Genomic DNA, 20,776 nt, shown 5'->3' with positions numbered 1-20,776 from the left:
TTCCTTCCTTCCTTCCTTCCATCCTTCCTTCCATCCTTTCTGTCTTTCCTTCTATCTTTCCTGCTTACTTTCTTCCCTCCCTCCATCATCCCTCTCTCACACACACACCTTCCTCTTTCTTTCTTTCTCTTCCCTTCCTCCCTTCTTTCCTCCTTACTTCTTCTCTCTTTCCTTTCTCCTTCTCTCTTTCTTTCCTCCCTTCCTCCTTACTTCCTCCCTCCCACCTTCCTCTTTCTTTCTCTTCCATGGAGGGGCTCAAAGTCCCTCCCTCCCTTTCCCTTCCTTCCATCCTTCCTCCTTACTTCCTCCCTCCCTCCCACCTTCCTCTTTCTTTCTCTTTCCTTCCTTCCTTCTTTCCTCCCTCCCTTTCCTTCCTCCCATACTTCCTTTCTTCCCTTCTTCTTTCTTTCTTTGTCTTTATTTCCTTACTTCCTCCCTCCCCCCCACCTTCCTCTTTCTTTCTCTTTCCTTCCTTCCTTCTTTCCTCCCTCCCTCCCTTTCCTTCCTTCCATACTTCCTTTCTTTCTTCTTTCTTTGTCTTTATTTCCTTCCTTCTTCCTCGGGCCCTCTTCCATGGGGAGGAGGGGGGGCTCATAGTGCTCTTCCTCCCTCTCTCTCTTTCCTCTTCTTCCTTCCTTCCTTCTTACTTTCTTCCCACCTTCCCTTCCTCTTTCTTTCTCTTCCCTCCCTCCTTCCCTTCCCTTCCTCCCTCCTTCTTTCCTCCTTTCTTTCAATCTTTCCTCCCTTCCTTCTTCCTCGGGCCTTCCTTCCGTCGGGGGGCTCAAAGTCCTCTTCCTCCCCCTCCCTCCCTCCTTTCCCCCCTCTTCCTTCCTTCCTTCCTTCCTTCCTTCCTTCCTTCCTCTCTTTCTTTCCTTCCATCCTTCCTGCTTACTTTCTTCCTCTCTCCATCATCTCTCTCACACACACACCTACCTTCCTCTTTCTCTCTTTTGCTCCTTTCTTTCTTTTTCTCAGTTTCCTTCCATCTTCCCTCCTTACTTCCTCTTTCTTTCTTTCCTCCTTACTTACTTACTTACTTTCTTTCTTTCCTCCCTTCCTCCCTTCCTTCTTCCTCGGGCCTTCCTTCCGTCGGGGGGCTCAAAGTCCTTTTCCTCCCCCTCCCTTCCTCCTTTCCCCCCTCTTCCTTCCTTCCTTCCTTCCTTCCTCTCTTTCTTTCCTTCCATCCTTCCTGCTTACTTTCTTCCTCTCTCCATCATCTCTCTCTCTCACACACCTACCTTCCTTTCTTTCTTTTTCTCAGTTTCCTTCCTTCTTCCCTCCTTACTTCCTCTTTCTTTCTTTCCTCCTTTTCTCTTTCTTTCCTCCTTACTTACTTTCTTTCTTTCCTCCCTTCCTTCTTCCTCGAGCTGTCCGTCCCTCTGTCCGTCCCTCGGGGGGCTCAAGGTCCTCCTCCCCGCCCCTCCCTCCCTCCCTCCCTCCCAGCCTTGGACCCCTCGGCAGCAGCCCCCTCCCCCCTTCCTTGCTCAATCCGGGGCCCTTATCATCCTCCTTATCATCCTCCCTCCTCCTCCTCCTCCTCCTCTTCCTTATCTCTCGGCCGCGTCACCCGCGGGTGACCAGAGTGGGTGGGAAAGCAGGCACGCGTGACACGGACACACCGCGGAGGAGGGGGGGGGGGAGGCGCTTTATTCCAAGGAGAGAAGCAAGGGGAGGGGGTCGCCACTTCTCCGGGCGGGGAGGGGTCTCCGGGGGGCAGCCGGGCTCCTGAGCCAGGGGTCTTCCTTCCTTCCTTCCTTCCTTGGGGGTCTCCTCTTCCTCCTCCTCCTCAGTGGTAGGTTTTCTGGAAGGAGGAAAGAGGAAGAAGCAAAATCAGAGTTTTTTTGGGGGGGAGGTCTATTTTTGGGGGGTCTCCTCCCTTGCCGGCCCCCTCCCCCCCCCCTCGGGGGATGTTGGGCGAGGGAAGATTATCCAAGCAGCTCATCCACATTATCTGCTTTGAACCGGGTTATAGGAGTCCACACTCCATATACTCCGGATTTTATCTGCAATGTAGAAGGCGGCTTCCGTGGCCGGGATCACTGGGTTGCTGTGAATAGACCTCTGAGGATGGCATGAACCACAGGTGCATGCCAAACGTCAGGAGAGAGTGCTGCTAGAACATCTTGGCTTTGTTGTTCATTCGTTCAGTCCTTTCCAACTCTTCGTGACCTCACGGACCAGCCCACGCCAGAGCTCCCTGTTGGCCATCACCACCCCCAGCTCCTTCAAGGTCAGTCCAGTCACTCCAAGGATGCCGTCCATCCCTCTTGCCCTTGGTCGGCCCCTCTTCCTTTTGCCTTCCACTTTCCCCAGCATCATTGTCTTCTCTGGAAAAAGATGCATAGCCAAGATGTTCTAGCAGCACTCTCTCCTGACGTTTGGCCTGCACCCATGGCTCATGCCATCCTCAGAGGTCTATTGGTAAGTGAGGCAAGTGGAGTGTGTATGATTTCCCTGTAGAATAATGTCCAGGGTAGAAGAACCATTGTCTGTTGAAGCAAGTGGGAATGTTGCCATGAGCAAGCTTGATCAGCACTGAGTAGCCACGAGGCTGCAAAGTCAATCAGGGAGGGTTTCTGCACAGAGGTAGCCTGGCCTCTGTTGGCTGGAGGCACCCTCTGCTTGGGAAGTGCTCGCTGGCCCTTGATTGCTTGCTGCCTGGGGTTCTCCTCTCTCTGAGGGGTGTTCCTTTGTTACTCTCTTGATTCTGGTGTTTGTTGTGGCAACATTCACACTTAGAATCCTAGAATCAAAGAGTTGGAAGAGACCTCTTGGGCCATCCAGTCCAACCCCATTCTGCCAAGAAGCAGGAATATTGCGTTCAAATCACCCCTGACAGATGGCCATCCAGCCTCTGTTTCAAAGCTTCCAAAGAAGGAGCCTCCACCACACTCCGGGGCAGAGAGTTCCACTGCTGAACGGCTCTCTCTCACAGTCAGGAAGTTCTTCCTCGTGTTCAGGTGGAATCTCCTCTCTTGTAGTTTGAAGCCATTGTTCCATTGCGTCCTAGTCTCCAGGGAAGCAGAAAGGAAGCTTGCTCCCTCCTCCTCCCTGTGGCTTCCTTGCTTCAAACAGGCCAGGGTTCGTCTTCCCACCTTGGACCTCATTCCACAGGGAAATCATACACACTCCACTTGCCTCGCTTCCAACAGACCTCTGAAGATGCAGGCGAAACATCAGGAGAGAATGCTACTGGAACAAATTGTCCACCAAGCCCGGAAAACTCACAGCAGTCCAAGGAAAGGGTGCTTTGAAGGCAATTTTGAGATCTTCCGGGGAGGCCCTGCTCTCGATCCCGCCGGCTTCACAAGCACGGCTGGCGGGGACGAGAGAGAGGGCCTTCTCGGTGGTGGCCCCTCGGCTGTGGAACGCCCTTCCCACAGACATTAGATTGGCTCCATCACTGATGGTATTCCGGAAAAAGTTGAAAACCTGGTTATTTGAACAGGCATTCGAGTAGTCAGTGCAATGAGTGTAATGAACATAGGAATGGAACAATGGATGACGGATCTGGATCATGTTTTTAGTGATGAGACGCCAGTGGATGGTTATTGTTGTTGTTAACTGTTCATGTGTTTATGATGTGGATTGTTTTTATATACCGTGTTGTTGTAGCATTGGATTTCTGCTGTTCTTGTTGTTAACCGCTGTGAGTCGCCCAAGGGCTGAGAACAGCCGTATACAAATAAAGTAAATAAATAATAAATAATAAAATACATTTCCCTGCTTTTTGGCAGAATGGGGTTGGACTGGATGGCCCACGCGGGGGTCTCTTCCAGCTCTAGGATTCTAGGAAAGGTCTGCTTGACCCAAACCCTAATTGTCCCTCTCAAGGGTCGGCTTATACTCGAGTATATACGGTATATACTCGAGTATACACACACACACATACACACCCCTAGAGAATATATAGATATATATAATCAATGCAGGTAATGTGGCGTTTAGGGACGGGGCGGGGTAGGGTGGGGGCGTGGCGTGAACGTGGGAGGGTGGGGGCAGGCTGGGGAGGGTGGGGGCGTGGCGTGAACGTGGGGGGCATGGGCGGGGGAAAAAGAAGGAGAGGCAGGAGGTATGGTTGGCGTATGAGCGTTTAGGGGCGGGGCGGGGGAGGGTGGGGGCGTGGCGTGAACGTGGGGGGCGTGGGCGGGGGAAAAAGAAGGAGAGGCAGGAGGTATGGTTGGCGAATGGGCGTTTAGGGGCGTGGCGTGAACGTGGGGGGCGTGGGCGGGGGAAGAAGAAGGGGGTGCGTTGGAAAGAGGGCGTATGGGAGGGTAGGGGCGGGGCGACGGAGGGTGGGGTGTGGCTTGTGCGGAGGGTGTGTTGGCCGGCCGGCCATGTGCGCATGCCGGGGACTTGCGGCGGGGCGCCTTTGCGCATGCTCAGTTGTTTTTTGTGATTGTGAGTGTGTTGAAATGTTGTTTAGAATTTTGAATCGGTTTGTGCACACCTTGTGGGTTGAGGTATGTGCATGGTAAATTTGGTAAGTTTTCGTCGGGGTTTTTTCGCGTTTTGCTGTCCCGTTGAACGCCCTTTCTCTTTTTATATATATAGATATATAGATAATCAATCCAGGGAATGTGGGTGATCTGGGGGGGTGGGCTGTGTGGGGGCGTGGCCTCTCTCTGTCTCTCTCACCAGGGCGGGGGGCTCCTCCTCGTCGCGGCAGGTCCCGCAGCAGCACCCGAAGAGCCCGTTGAAGACCTGGATGAGGCAGAGCCCGAGCTCGGCCAGGGCGGCGCCCAGGAGCAGCGAGAAGAGCACCACGTTGAACTCCACCACGCCCTCCGGGAGCAGGCAGCGACCCCACTGCGACCGGTCCAGCAGGTAGCTCTCCTCCAGGCTGCGCAAGGCAAGGCAAGGTGAGGGAAGCAGGTAGGGTCACCATAGCACCCACCTGGGGGGGGGGGACCCCAGCTCCCTCCCACATTCACTCCTCACGGCCGGGAATCATACCAATAGAATAATCACAATTCCAATTCTTCTATATAAATAAGAAGAATGTCCAAATGGTGTCCATGCACCCAGTGGTTTTTGAGTTATGGTAACTCAAAACTCATAACTCAAAAACCACTGGGTGCATGGACACCATTTGGACACAATACCTACTAATCTACAGAGAGACTCGCAGGGACACCTCAGCAAACGAGAGTCCAAAAGTGGCAGGCTCAAACCCAGAACCTCAATCTGTGGGTGATACCCAATGAGAGACTCCCCCTGGGCACACAGACGGGGTGACTTGGAAGGCGCTGAACAGACTGCGCTCTGGCCCCACGAAATGCAGAGCCAACCTCAAGAAATGGGGCCACAAAGTGGAATCCTTGACATGCGAGTGCGGAGAAGAGCAAACCACTGACCACCTGCTGCAATGCACCCTGAGCCCTGCCACATGATGCACCAGGGAGGACCTTCTTGCGGCAACACCAGAGGCACTCCAAGGGGCCAGAGACTGGTCAAACGTTGTATTTTGTCTGTTTGTTTGCTTTGTTCTGTTAGAAATGTAATATAATTCACTGGTTGCCCTGACACGACAAATAAAATAAACAAACAAACAAACAAACAAACAAACCTACTAACCCAGTGTTTATCAACCTGGGGGTCGGGACCCCTAAGGGGGTCGCGAGGGGGTGTCAGAGGAGTTGCCAAAGACCATCAGAAAACACAGTATTTTCTGATGGTCATGGGGATTCCATGTGGGAAGTTTGAGCCAATTCTATTGCTGGTGGAGTTCAGAATGTTCTTTGACTGCAGGTGAACTATAAATCCCAGCAACTACAACTCCCAAATGTCAAGGTCTATTTTCCCCAGACTCCACCAGTGTTCACATTTGGGCATATTGAGTATCCATGCCAAGTTTGGTCCAGATCCACCATTGCATGAATCCGCAGTGCTCTCTGGATATAGGTGAACTACAACTCCCAAACTCAAGGTCAATGCCCACAAAACCCTTCCAGTGTTTTCTAATCGTCATGGGAGTTCTGTGTGCCAATTTCGGTTTAAATCCATCATTGGTGGAGTTCAGAATGCTCTTTGATTGTAGTTGAACTATACATCCCAGCAACTACAACTCCCAAATGTCAAGATCTATTTTCCCCAGACTCCACCAGTGTTCACATTGGGGCATATTGAGTATTCATGCCAAGTTTGGTCCAGATCCACCATTGCATGAGTCCGCAGTGCTCTCTGGATATAGGTGAACTACAACTCCCAAACTCAAGGTCAATGCCCATCAAATTCTTCCAGTGTTTTCCGTTGGTCATGGGAGCCAAGTTTGGTTCAAATTAATCACTGGTGGAGTTCAGAATGCTCTTTGATTGGAGGTGAACTATAAATCCCAGTAACTACAACTCCCAAATGACAAAATCAATCCTCCCCCAACCCCACTAGCATTCAAATTTGGGCGTATTGGGTATTTGTGCCCAGTGAATGAAAATCCATCCTGCATATCGGATATTTACATTACGATTTATAACAGTAGTAAAATGACAGGTATCAAGTAGCAACAAAAACAACGTTATGGTTGGGGGTCACCACAACATATGGAACTGCATTCAGGGGTCACGGCATTAGCAAGGTTGAGAAACACTGACCTATGCAGCCTGAAATGTTGCATCTGTCATGTAGGAAATTTAGGTAGCGCTTTATGGGGGGAGGCTAATTTAACTAATTTACAACTCCATAAAATTTTCCAGCAGCGTGCAGAAGAATGAGGAAGTACTCCATCAAAGAAATCGGTGTCGCAAGTGGACGGTGAAGCAACAGCTCCCCCGGTGGCCGGAATCGAGAATACCCTCATCAAGCTGGAATGTTAAATGCCTCTGTGCCTGTCTATATTGTCAGGATTATTGGAAGTATGCATGTATGTTTTTCAGTGTGCTTCAATATGTTTAACTATGGTGTTCATATGTGTTCAAAATGGATTCAGTTATGTTCAATTGTATGCTAGAATTGTTGTTGCTAGAGGCAGAGAGAGTAAAGACCTTGACAGAAGCTAGATAACAAATGTTCCTGCCTGGGAAGAAAAAGGGAGGATCCAGCCAGAGAGAAATGAGATAAGCAGGTGTTCTGGAAACTGTTGTGTGCTGTGCTTTGTAGTGTTCATGATGTAGCCCGCTGAGAAGTAGACGTGTAGAGATGTACTAAGTAAACTTTGTTATTTTTGAAACTGAAAACTGCTGCGCGTAGCCCCCAGGGTCTCACTCTGACATATATATGTTGTGTGTCTAATGGCATTGAATGTTTGCCATGTATGTGTGCATTGTCATCCGCCCTGAGTCCCCTGCGGAGCGAGAAGGGTGGAATATAAATATTGTAAACAAAATAAATAAAATATGCTGAGCACATGAAGCTTGTGAGTAAACCATCTGTTATTTATTTTTACCAAAGTCTCCTCCATTTGTCTCTTATTATTGTTTACTTATTTAAAGCGTTTATATTCCGTCTTCTCACTCGGAAGGGGAATTCAGGGCAGCGCACAGGATACGAACGGCAAACATTCAATGCCGGGACATGGATCAATTATATGTATACATAAACAGTAAAAGTATTCTACACACAAGTCGTTTCATAGGGGAGTAGGTATATTTCTTGGCACTATTTCCATGCACTCGCACATTCTCTGTTTTCCTAACAGATCAGAGACAATAGGTTATTCAGTCTAACAACTGAGGCCAATTGCCTTGTGCAATTACATTGGGAAGATTCTACTCAAAGGGGTTTCTGGCTCTCCTCTTCAAGGTTATGTTGTGGGCCTGGTCATAGGGGAGTAGATATATTTCTTGGCACTATTTCCATGCACTAGCACATTCTCTGTTTTACCAACAGATCAGAGACAATAGGTTATTCAGTCTAACAACTGAGGCCAATTGCCTTGCGCAATTACATTGGAACGATTCTACTCGAAGGGGTTTCTGGCTCTCCTCTCCAAGGTTATGTTGTGGGCGTGGGCCCCAGAGGGCACCTGTGCAGGACTCACCTGGGCCCGTCCCTGCTGTTCTGAAAGGGGCGCCCCCACTCCAGGTGTGTCCCGTTGAACATGTACTGGCAGAGGGGCCCGTGCACCAGGCCCAGCATGGAGACCACCACCGAGTAGGAGGCCCCCAGCGCCCCCACCGCCGCCAGGATCACCGACAGGAACATCTGGAAACGGAAGGGAGAGACTAGACTCCGGGACTGGCACTACTTCGGCCCTCCCTCCAGGTGTTTTAGACTGCAACTCCCACCATTCCTAACAGCCGGTCATAGGTAAAGGTAAACATTTTCCCCTGACATTAAGTCCAGTCAAGTCCAACTCTGGTGCTCATCTCCATTTTGAAGCCAAAAAACCAGCGTTGTCCATAGACACCTCCAGGATCATGTGGCACAACTGTATGGAGGGCACTTACCTTCCCACCAAAGCAGTACCTATTGATCTACTCACATTTGCATATTTCGAACTGCTAGGTTGGCAGAAGCTGGGGTTAACAGCAGGAGTTCATGCCGCTCCCTGGATTTGAACCTACGACCTATCGGTTAGCAAGTTCAGCAGCTCAGCGGTTTAACTCGCCGTACCACCGGGGGCTCCAGTCATAATAATAATAATAATAATAATAATAATGTAATTTAATAATAATATCATAGAAATATTAACAGGTCATGTGGCCACTGGCACAACTGCATGGAGTGCCCTTACTTTCCCACCAGAGCAGTACCTATTGATCTACTCACATTTGCATATTTCGAACTGCTAGGTTGGCAGAAGCTGGGGTTAACAGCAGGAGTTCATGCCGCTCCCTGGATTTGAACCTACGACCTATCGGTTAGCAAGTTCAGCAGCTCAGCAGTTTAACTCGCCGTACCACCGGGGGCTCCAGTCATAATAATAATAATAATAATAATAATAATAATGTAATTTAATAATAATATCATAGAAATATTAACAGGTCATGTGGCCACTGGCACAACTGCATGGAGTGCCCTTACTTTCCCATCAGAGCAGTACCTATTGATCTACTCACATTTGCATGTTTTTGAACTGCTAGGTTGGCAGAAGCTGGGGTTAACAGCAGGAGCTCATGCCGCTCCCTGGATTTGAACCTACGACCTATCGGTTAGCAAGTTCAGCAGCTCAGCGGTTTAACTCGCCGTACCACCGGCGGCTCCAGTCATAATAATAATAATAATAGGGTTGTTGTAGGTTTTTTCGGGCTATAGGGCCATGTTCTAGAGGCATTCTCTCCTGACGTTTTGCCTGCATCTATGGCAAGCATCCTCAGAGGTTGTGAGGTCTGTTGGAACTAGGAAAAAGGGTTTATATATCTGTGGAAGACCATGGTGGGACAAAGGACTCTTGTCTGCTGGAGCTAGGTGGGAATATGTATTGATGAAGGCTTTCATGGCCGGAATCACTGGGTTGTTGTAGGTTTTTTCGGGCTATATGGCCATGGTCTAGAGGCATTCTCTCCTGACGTTTCGCCTGCATCTACGCCAAGCATCCTCTGAGGTAGTGAGGTCTGTTGGAACTAGGAAAAAGGGTTTATATATCTGTGGAATAATGACCAGGGTGGGACAAAGGACTCTTGTCTGCTGGAGCTAGGCGGGAATGTTTCAACTGACCACCTTGATTAGCATTGGATGGCCTGGCAGTGCCTAGAGCAAACTTTTGTTGAGAGGTGATTAGATGTCCCTGATTGTATCCTCTCTGTTGTTGTGCTGTTGTAATTTTAACAAGGACATCTAATCAACTCTCAGCAAAAGATTGCTCCAGGCACTGTCAGGCCATTATATGCTTATCAAGGTGGTCAGTTCAGACATTCACACCTCGCATCCAACAGACAAGAGTCCATTGTCCCACCCTGGTCATCATTCCACAGATATATAAACCCATTTTCCTAGTTCCAACAGACCTCACTACCTCTGAGGATGCTTGGCGTAGATGTAGGCAAAATGTCAGGAGAGAATGCCTCTAGAACATGGCCATATAGCCCGAAAAAACCTACAACAACTCATTATTATATACCTCTCAACAAAAGATTGCTCCAGGCACTGCCAGGCCATCAAATGCTAATCAAGGTGGTCAGTTGAGACATTCACACCTCGCTCCAACAGACAAGAGTCCTTTGTCCCACCCTGGTCTTTCCACAGATATATAAACCCATTTTCCTAGTTCCAGCAGACTTCACAACCTCTGAGGTTGCTTGCCATAGATGCAGGCAAAACGTCAGGAGAGAATGCTTCTAGAACATGGCCATATAGACTGGAAAAACCTACAACAACCGAGTGATTCCAGCCATGAAAGCCTTCGACAATACAATAATAATAATAATAATAATAATGTAATTTAAGAATAATATCATAGAAATATTAACAATATATTATAAACTAATATAATACAATAAATATTAAAATAATATATTAATCTACTGATATGAAAATAGAATAATAAAATATAATTAATAATAATAATAATAATGTAATTTATTAATAATATATCATAGAAATATTAATAATATATTATAAACTAATAGAATACAAGAAATATTAAAATAATATATTAATGTACTGATATAAAAATAGAATAAAATATAATTAATAATAATATAATTTAATAATATATCATAGAAATATTAATAATATATTATAAACTAATAGAATACAATAGATATCAAAATAATATATTAATGTACTGATATAAAAATAAAATATAATTAATAATAATAAAAAATTAATATATCATAGAAATATTAATAATATATTATAAACTAATATAATACAATAAATATTAAAATAATATATTAATGTACTGATATAAAAATAGAATAATAAAATATAATTAATAATAATAATAAAATTAATAATATATCATAGAAATATTAATAATATATTATAAACTAATAGAATACAATAAATATTGAAATAATATATTAATGTACTGATATAAAAATAGAATAATAAAATATAATTGTATTATTATATTTTATAATATTATTTTTATAATAGTAAATTAGTATATTAAAGTACAAAGGGAGGACTTAGTATAGACAGGCCTATACTTCCGGCTGTTGGGATGGTGGGAGCTGGAGTCCAAAACACTTGGAGGAGGGCCAAAGTTGGTCCAGGTGTGATCCAGGTAGCCTGGAGGTACCTGATTCAACATCACGCACGTTCCAAACAGCAGAGGTTGTGTTCCAAACCCAGGTAGGCTTTGGCGTTGCCGTTCAGGAACACAGGCTCCCACTTTGGCCCTGTGCAAAAGTTACTTTCTCCTCCTCTCGGCCCATTCCTCCAACACGGATCTCTCCATCCACACCATCTTCTTGAAGAACATCAAGAAGGAAACCCATCGGTATCGCATGGGCCTCATCCCTGGGGGGCTTTGCTGGGACACCCTAGTGTAATCCTAGAACCCTACAGTTGGAAGAGAACCCATGGGCCATCTAGTCCAACCCCCTCCCAGGCAGGAAAAGCACAGTCTAAGCACCCCCAGCAGATGGCCATCCAGCCTCTGCTTCAAAGCCTCCAAGGGCCAGACTCCAAGGCAGAGAGTTCCACTGCTGAACTGATCTAAGTAGTTCTTCCTAATCAGAGATTCGTGGAATCCTTGAGTTGGGAGAGACCTCCTGGGCCATCATCCAGTCCAACCTCATTCTGCCAAGAAGCAGGGAAACCACATTCAAAGCACCCCTGACAGATGGACATCCAGCCTCTGCTTCAAAGCCTCCAAGGACCAGACTCCAAGGCAGAGAGTTCCACTGCTGAACCGATCTAAGAAGTTCTTCCTAATCAGAGATTCATGGAATCCTTGAGTTGGGAGAGACCTCCTGGGCCATCATCATCCAGTCCAACCCCATTCTGCCAAGAAGCAGGAAAATCACATTCAAAGCACCCCTGACAGATGGATATCCAGCCTCTGCTTTAAAGCCTCCAAGGACCAGACTCCAAGGCAGAGAGTTCCACTGCTGAACCGATCTAAGAAGTTCTTCCTAATCAGAGATTCGTGGAATCCTTGAGTTGGGAGAGACCTGGTGGGCCATCATCCAGTCCAACCCCATTCTGCCAAGAAGCAGGGAAACCACATTCAAAGCACCCCTGACAGATGGACATCCAGCCTCTGCTTCAAAGCCGCCAAGGAAGGGGCCTCCACCAGACTCCAAGGCAGAGAATTCCACTGCTGAATTGATCTAAGAAGTTCTTCCTAATCAGAGATTCATGGAATCCTTGAGCTGGGAGAGACCTGGTCCAACCCCATTCTACCAAGAAGCAGGAAAACCACATTCAAAGCACCCCTGACAGATGGCCATCCAGCCTCTGCTTCAAAGCCTCCAAAGAAGGACACCCCAACTGCAATCAACTTGATTTTGACCTTGGATATATTTTCATTCTTGACTTCTTCCTGGCAACAGAAGCCCCCCCCTTGCCACCCCCTTTTCCTCATGTCTCACCCCACAGCGGTTCCCGCAGCACCCCCGGCTTCCCGCGGCATGGAAGTGGACGGCCGGAATCAGGACCTGAAGACAGAAAGGAGGGCCCATTTGCCCAGGTCTTCCTCAGAGCCAGCCCCCCCCCCCCCATCCAAGGGCCAGAGGCTGCTGACCAGAAGCCTAGGAGCCAACTGACCAGCCCCTTGTCCTTGTCATTTACCATGAGGCCCCCTCTGACCAGTCCGCCCAGGTAGAGGACCTCAGGGGTCAAGCGCTTGCCAAACTCATGGACGTAGTCGGTGACCAACCCCTTGTCCTTGTCCCCCACTCCATATTTACCATGAGGCCCCCTCCGACCAGGCCACCCAGGTAGAGGACCTCAGGGGTCAAGCGCTTGCCAAACTCATGGACGTAGTCGGGCTTCCAGTCGGGGAAGGCCAGCAGGATGTTGGACACGATGGAGACCAGGATGAAGGGCCACAGGGCCACCCCCACCACCTTGGAGCAGGCCCCCGTACACATGGCAGTCAGTGGCGGCAGCAAGGAATGGGCCTCGCAGGGATCGGGCGCTTATATAAGGCATGGGGGGTGGTAGGGGGGGGGGCTGTGATGCCAAAGGCCCGGGCAGATAAAGGGCCATAAATGCCACCTTTGGACGATGCCAAGGGGAGAACCACCGATAACAAGAAGGGCACCTGGGCCTCAGGTGAGGCAGGATCCAAGGGTGAAAGGCTGGGGTGGAAGGAAGGGGGGGGGGCAGGCAGGCAGGGCATCACTCGCCAACCACAAGCAAGGCCCCCCTCCCCCATACACACACATCAAACTTGAGAGCGACTCCTAGTTAAGAACGGGGCTGGACTGGATGGCCTTAAGGGGTCCCTTCCAAGTCTAGAATACTATATCTATCTCATATATAGATGTACATACACAGAGATGTCAATATATGTTCAAAAATGTAATATGTTTTAAATGTAATTTCATGCAGTAGAAATATGGATGCCATAAGATTGTATTGCTGTGATGTGTGTTTATGTTTGAGGCTGTGAGAAAGTAACCCTGAGATACTCTCCGTCTGGAGTTGTGAGAAAATTAGGGAGTGCTTGGTATCTGCCAAGCAGCTGCAGAACTGTTTACACGTCGATTTCCTTTGTCCTGCCTATGTTGGACTTCATGCCTGCTCGCTTACTGTAATTGATGTGTTTTGGAACTACTCTAAGTACATTGAACCTGCTTTGTAACCAGACGTCTTCAGAGTCCATGTTTTTCTTCTAAGCCTGTGCAAGACTTCCGGTAACGCTAACAAGAGAGGCTCTCCCCGAGTTACAAACATCCACCTTACAAATGACTCAGAGTTAAGAACGTAGCTGAGGCCAGAGGAAGTGGCTAAAATTGTTATTGTTATAATTGTTGTTATACATGTTTTTATGTTATTGTTTATGCTGGCATCGAATGGTGCCTTTTGTAAGCCGCCCTGAGTCCCCCCTCGGGGGTTGAGAAGGGCGGGGTAGAAATACGCAAAATAATAATAATAAATAAGTGACCCTTCCCCTAACGAGGAAGGGAAATCCACGTTTGTCGGAATCCAATCCTCGCAGGGACAGAAAGTGAGGCGAAATCCTCACAACAGGGACACAGGCAGCAAAGCAAACACCACAAGGGTGTAGACTGGGGGTCCTCAGACTTTGTAAACAGAGGGCCAGGGGACCATCCCTCAAACTGTTGGGGGGCTGGATCATAATTTGAAAAACCAAAACAAAACATGAATGAATTCCAACGCACACTGCACACATCTTATTTGTAGTGCAAAAACACTTAAAAGCAATACAATAAGTAAAATGAAGAACTGTTCTAGCAAATCTAAACTTATTAGTATTTCAATGGGAAGTGTGGGCCTGCTTCTGGCCAATGAGATAAGATTGTTGTTGTTGTTGTGTGCTTCGAAGTCGTTTCAGACTTAGGTTGACCCTGAGTGAGGGCTGGGAAAATGGCCTTGGAGGGCCGCATCCGGCCCCCGGGCCTTGTTTGTTTGTTTACTGCATTTCTATACCGCTTTTCTCACCCCTGGGGGGACTCAAAGCGGTTTACAACATAATAAATGGCAAATTCAATGCCTCACATATAGAATCCTAGAATCAAAGAGTTGGATGGAAGAGACCTCCTGGGCCATCATCCAGTCCAACCCCATTCTGCCAAGAAGCAGGAATATTGCATTCAAATCACCCCTGACAAATGGCCATCCAGCCCCTGTTTAAAAGCCTCCAAAGAAGGAGCCTCCACCACACTCCGGGACAGAGAGTTCCACTGCTGAACGGCTCTCACAGTCAGGAAGTTCTTCCTCATGTTCAGGTGGAATCTCCTCTCTTGGAGTTTGAAGCCATTCTTCCATTGTGTCCTAGTCTCCAAGGAAGCAGAAAACAAGCTTGCTCCCTCCTCCTCCTCCCTGTGGCTTCCTCTCACATATTTATACATGGCCCTCATCACGTCTCCTCTCAGCCTTCTCTTCTTCAGGCTAAACATGCCCAGCTCCTTAAGCCGCTCCTCATAGGGCTTGTTCTCCAGACCCTTGATCATTTGAGTCGCCCTCCTCTGGACACATTCCAGCTTAGAGTCAATATCTCTCTTGAATTGTGGTGCCCAGAATTGGACACATATATAAAAATATCACATATCTAAATCAATAACACAGTGGTTCTCAACCTTTCTAAGGCAATGACCCCTAATGTTGTGGTGACCCCTGACCATAAAATTATTTTTGTTGCTATTTCATAACTGTAATTTTGCTACTGCTATGAATTGTCACGTAAATATTCGATATGCAGGATGTCATGAATTTCATTGTCATAAATTGAACATAATTAATGCATAATGATTAATCACAAAAACAATGTTTGGGCGAGTATGGGCAACAGATGATCGTATTTGCAGTTGTTGTTCATTCATTCAGTCGTCTCCGACTCTTCGTGACCTCATGGACCAGCCCACGCCAGAGCTCCCCATCAGCCATCACCACCCCCAGGGTCTCCTTCAAGGCCAGTCCAGTCCCTTCAAGGATGCCATCCATCCATCTTGCCCTTGGTCGGCCCCTCTTGCTTTTACCTTCCACTTTCCCCAGCATTTGCAGTACCTTTGACCAATTCAGCTCTGACCCCTTGCCTGCCTCGAGCCCTTGCTGGATGGTGAGAGTGCGCGGCAGGTGAGGCAGCCTTGCACGAAGGAGCCCTTGCCTGGCCCGCGCCCTTGAGGCGGGGCCAACGGAAGCGGTCTCGCGACCCCTCCGAAATGGCCAGGCGACCCCCTGGGGGCCGTGACCCCCAGGTTGGGAACCACTGCAATAACATAGAACTGCAGATAAAAACCCTTAAAAACATCAAACATGGACATAAGCATGAAACATATTATTGCTGCAATTAACAATGTTTGGCCTGCATCAATAGGAGCCTAGTGTCTAGATCCAGGGAAGTCATGCTCCCCATGCTCTATTCCACTTTGGTTAGACCACTTTACCTGGAATATTGTGTCCAATTCTGGGCCCCACAATTCAAGAGAGATATTTACTCTAAGCTGGAATGTGTCCAGAGGAGGGCAACTCAAAGGATCAAGGGTCTGGAGAACAAGCCCTATGAGGAGCGGCTTGAGAGCTGGACATGTTTAGCCTGAAGAAGAGAAGACTGAGAGGAGATATGAGGAGGATCATGGATAAATATGTGAGAGGAAGCCACAGGGAAGAGGAGGGAGCAAGCTTGTTTTCTGCTTCCCTGGAGACTAGGACGCAATGGAACAATGGCTTCAAACTACAAGAGAGGAGATTCCATCTGAACACGAGGAAGAACTTCCTGACTGTGGGAGCCGTTCATCAGTGGAACTCTCTGCCCCGGAGTGTGGTGGAGGCTCCTTCTTTGGAGGGTTTTAAACAGAGGCTGGATGGCCATCTGTCAGGGGTGATTTGAATGCAATATTCCTGCTTCTTGGCAGAATGGGGTTGGACTGGAGGATGGCCCAGGAGGTCTCTTCTAACTCTTTGATTCTATGATTCTATATGTGAAGCATTGAATTTGCCATCTCTTCCTCCCCTGGTGTAGACACACACACACACACACACACACACACACACACACACTGCTTGAGTTACACTTACAAAATGTCCCTGTCCCAACTTACATACAAATTCAACTCAAGAACAAACCTCTGGGGCCTCTCTTGTTTGTAAGTTGGGGATAGCCTGGACTGAGTTCTCTTCCATCCTTTGTTGCAGCCACAGTCCCCTAATGGTCAGCTATTGCTTCCCCATGGAAGACCCTCCGTCCCTCCCATTGACACTGCCCCTTCCTTCCTCCCCCCAAAAGACCCTTCCTGCCCTTGCTCCATTCTTTTTTATTGAGGCTTTAATGGCGTTGCTGGCCTGGAGGGTCTCTCTCCTCACAGAGATCTCAAGATGGGTCAGGAAAGGTCATTGCTGGGTCCGGGACCCCTCCTCCTGCTGACCCAAAGGGTTCCTCTTCCCAGAGAGGAAAGGAATATTCAACCCGAGTCCTCCCTTCTTTTCCTCAGCAACCACCTGAGACACACTTTTAGTTTAGTGGGATTCCAGACAGCAAACAAACCGGTGCCAGTGAACACCTCCTAAACAGAGGGTGCCTCCAGGCAACAACACTGACTGGCTTTGCAGCTTCATGGCTACTCAAGCTTGCTCGTTGCAACACTCGCACTCGCTTCACACAGGCAAGGGTTCTTTCTCTGACCCGGGACTTCATTCCACAAGTAGATGGGTAGATAGATAGATACATCTACACTCCGCTGGCCTCATTTCCAAAAGACCTCTGAACAAACCTCTCAGGATGCCTGCCACAGATGCAGGAGAAATGTCAGGAGAGAATGCTACTGGGACATATCGGCCAAAAAACTCACAGCAGCCCACTTTTAGTTATTTTATTGTGTCCCTGATCGGCTCACGTGCCATCAGGGGAAAGGTCCCCTCTTGATTATTTACTTCCATTTGTTCCAATTGGAGGGGGGTCAAGGAAGGTCAGGGCTGGTCACTCCTTTTCCGGTTGCCCCTCATTGCTGAGGACCTGCCAGAGACCCCTCCCCAAAAACTCTCCCCAGAAGACCCCTGCTCTCTGCTCTGCCCTTTGTCATTGAGGCGCTTGCTTCGAGGGTCTTGCTGGTCTGGAGCGTCACTCTCTTCCTAGAGAACGGACGGTCAGTCACTGCTGGTCACTCCTGCTGCTGCTGCTCCAGGGGGCATCCACCTCTTGGGCCGGAAGGGCAGCAAGACCCAATTGGATGTGAGTCCTGGAAGGTCACTGCTGGAGACCCCGAGTCATGGAGACCCCAAGTCATGCAGACCCCAAATTGGGCCACTGCTGGTCACTCCTGCTGCTCGCTCTCTAGCCCCCCCACACCTGCTGACCCACCTGCTGACCCATAAGGGCAGCAAGACCCAACTGGAGGCAAGTCACTAAAGGTCACTGCTGGCTGGAGCATCGTTCTCTTCATGGAGACCCCAAGGTGGGCTACTGCTGGTCACCCCTGCAGCTCGCCCTCTAGCCCCCCCACACCTGCTGACCCACCTGCTGACCCGTAAGGGCAGCAAGACCCAACTGGAGGCAGGTCACTGAAGGTCACTGCTGGCTGGAGCATCATTCTCTTCATGGAGACCCCAAGTTGGGCCACTGCTGGTCACTCCTGCTGCTTGCCCTCTACGGCCTCCCCACCTGCTGACCCGGAAGGGCAGCAAGACCCAAGAGGAGGAGGGTCAGGGAAGGTCACTGCTGGCTCCTCTTCCTCCTGTCGACCCGGAAGGGGCCCCCGTGCCCGGGCACGATGATGTCGGCCAGCTCTAAGGCCCGTGCCCGGCTCTGTGCCTGCCTGGCGGGGTCTTCGCTGAGTTCTTCCCAGACGCCCTCGTCCCCCTCCCGCTCGAAGAGGTCCCCGGCCAGCAGGACGTCCCCCAACTCCGTGCCGCGCACCAGGAGGCTGACGTCGGCGGCGGTGTGTCCCGGGGTGGGCAGCACCTCCAGGTGCCCCTCGTGCAGGACGTAGGGCTGGCCCTGGCGCAGCCCCGTGGGCAGGTAGCGCCCCCCCGGGAGGGAGACGTCCGTCCCCATCACCAGCTGCGCCGAGGGGAAGAGGTTGAGGTTCCCGGCGTGGTCGGAGTGGCCATGGGTGCAGACCAGGTGCCGCACCTCCCCCGGGGAGACCCCCCGCGCGGCCAGGTTCGCCAGCAGCCGCTCCCGGCCCCAGGGCCCCCCCGTGTCCACCAGGGTCGGCTGCGGGCCCAGCACCAGCCCCACCGTCCCCTCCGCCCGCATCCCGCCGTCCGGCAAGGCCTCCGAGAAGCCCTCTTGCAGCACCACCACCGAGTACGGGGAGCCCCCCATCACCAGAGGGACGGCCGATGACGGCGATGACATTATCCTCCTCAGGAGTGGAGGGGCTTCTTCCTGGGGGAGAGAGGAGAGAGACTACGGTGTAGGTGAGTTATTTATTGTTGTATTGTTGTTGTTCCCTACCTCACTCATTCCAGGTGTTTTGGACTTCAGTCCTTGTAAGCCGGACCGAGTCCTGCGGGAGATGGTAGCGTGGTATAAATAAAGGATTATTATTATTATTATTATTATAGATTTACAGGTCTTCCTTCCCTACCTCACTCATTCCAGGTGTTTTGGACTTCAACTTCTAACAGCCAATAATAATAATAATAATAATGATAATAATAATATAAACATATTATAGTATAATGTAATATAACAATAATATAATATATTATTAAACATTATATTATGAAAATAATATAATAATAAATATAACAATATTATCAAACAATAATAAAACAAAAAACGATAAAACATTAACAAATAATACAATATTATTAAAATAATATAATAATAACATATTATAGTATAATGTAATACAATAATATAATAATATATTAATAAATTTTATATTATGAAAATGATATAATAATAAATATAATATTATCAGACAACAATAAAACAAAAAACTGATAAAAATTAACAAATAATACAATATTATGAAAATAATAATAACATATTATATAATAATGTAATACAATAATATAATAATATATTAATAAATTTTATATTATGAAAATGATATAATAATAAATATAATAATATTATCAAACAACAATAAAACAAAAAATGATAAAACACTAACAAATAATACAATATTATGAAAATGGTATAATAACATATTATATTATAATGTAAAAAATAATAATAGAATAATATATAATTAACATTATATTATGAAAATAATACAATAATAAATATTATAATATTATCAAATAATAAAACATTAAAACCATAAAATATTAACAAACAATACAAGATTATGACGATAATATAATAATAAAAACAATACTATTATAAAACAATATAATAAATACAATATTATTATTATAAAACAATGACAAAACAAAACAAAAATAATAACATGTTATGATAATAATGTAATAACTACAATATTGTTATGAAACCATAAAAGAATAATACAATAATTAATTAATAACATAATATTATGAAAATGATGTCATAAATATAACAATATTATCATTATAAAATAATGGTAAAACGATAAAATAGTAATAAATATTTAAATAATATAAAAATGATAAATTAATAATATTAAAACAAGATATTATTATTATTATATGAAAAATAATATATATAAAGAAATATAATAATAATAATAATAATAATAATATAATGATACCGGTTGTGAGGAATGGTGGGAGTAGCCGAGTTTTCCCTTCCTCAACCAACTCGTGTCAAGCCTCAGGAGCGACTAGCCCTTTTGGGCAGGCGCAATGGAGCCGGAAGTGCATGGGCGGAGCATGGGGGCGAGAGCGCCCCGCTCTAGGAGTCCATCCTCGTCTCGGTGGCGCCGCGCCTGCGCAGTGTGTGTGTGTGGGGGGGGGAAAGCCATCGGCCGGCCTTGAGGCGGGAGCGCCGCTCTAGGAATCTCCCCTCCTCTCGGTGGCCACGATCAACTCGAGCCAAGCCTCAGGAGCGACCAGTTCTTTTGGGCAGGCGCAGTGGAGCCGGAAGAGCATGGGCGGAGCCTGGGGAGAAATCGCTCCGCTCTAGGAGTCCGTCCTCGTTACGGTGGCGCCGCGCCTGCGCAGTGGGGAGGAAGGAAAGGCATTTGGAGGGACTTGCGGCGGCGGGAGTGCCCGCTCTAGGAATCTCCCTTCGTCTCGGTGACGCCGCGCCTGCGCAGTGGGAGGAGGGAAGCCATTGGCGGGACTTGCGGCAACGCCCACTCTAGGAGTCAGCCCTCGTCTCGGTGGCGCGGCGCCTGCGCAGTGGGAGGAGGGAAGCCATTGGCGGGAATTGCGGCGGCACCCGCTCTAG

General features: G+C 47.8%; 2 protein-coding genes across 2 annotated transcripts; both read right to left on the bottom strand.

The window, feature by feature from the left end:
* Nucleotides 1-1,626: 1,626 nt before the first annotated feature.
* Nucleotides 1,627-12,942, bottom strand: LOC132779151 (transmembrane 4 L6 family member 5-like). Its single transcript, XM_067469624.1, has 5 exons — nt 12,738-12,942; nt 12,420-12,485; nt 7,976-8,139; nt 4,639-4,843; nt 1,627-1,801 (listed from the first exon to the last, which is right to left on the bottom strand). Exons 1-5 carry the CDS (start codon nt 12,918-12,920, stop codon nt 1,787-1,789), a joined length of 633 nt encoding a protein of 210 aa, XP_067325725.1. The 5' UTR covers nt 12,921-12,942; the 3' UTR covers nt 1,627-1,786.
* Nucleotides 12,943-17,309: 4,367 nt separating this feature from the next.
* MBLAC1 (metallo-beta-lactamase domain containing 1) lies at nt 17,310-20,556 on the bottom strand. The gene is made up of 2 exons (XM_060782972.2): nt 20,136-20,556; nt 17,310-18,841 (listed from the first exon to the last, which is right to left on the bottom strand). Exon 2 carries the CDS (start codon nt 18,809-18,811, stop codon nt 18,164-18,166), a length of 648 nt encoding a protein of 215 aa, XP_060638955.2. The 5' UTR covers nt 18,812-18,841; nt 20,136-20,556; the 3' UTR covers nt 17,310-18,163.
* Between the last annotated feature and the right edge of the window lie 220 nt (nt 20,557-20,776).

Source organism: Anolis sagrei, chromosome 6 (genome assembly GCF_037176765.1).
Source record: "Anolis sagrei isolate rAnoSag1 chromosome 6, rAnoSag1.mat, whole genome shotgun sequence".
Taxonomy (NCBI): domain Eukaryota; kingdom Metazoa; phylum Chordata; class Lepidosauria; order Squamata; family Dactyloidae; genus Anolis; species Anolis sagrei.
This window is presented reverse-complemented; position numbering and strand designations above follow the sequence as displayed.

What these genes read in the sequence shown, in the direction of transcription:
- LOC132779151 (XM_067469624.1), bottom strand. Translation starts at nt 12,920, where the DNA reads ATGTGTACGGGGGCCTGCTCCAAGGTGGTGGGGGTGGCCCTGTGGCCC. An exon ending in TGGTCGGAGGGGGCCTCATG is followed by an intron (nt 12,486 to 12,737) that starts GTAAATATGGAG and finishes TTCTGTCTTCAG; the next exon opens with GTCCTGATTCCGGCCGTCCA. An exon ending in AACAGCAGGGACGGGCCCAG is followed by an intron (nt 4,844 to 7,975) that starts GTGAGTCCTGCA and finishes TGCCTTGCGCAG; the next exon opens with CCTGGAGGAGAGCTACCTGC.
- MBLAC1 (XM_060782972.2), bottom strand. Translation starts at nt 18,811, where the DNA reads ATGTCATCGCCGTCATCGGCCGTCCCTCTGGTGATGGGGGGCTCCCCG.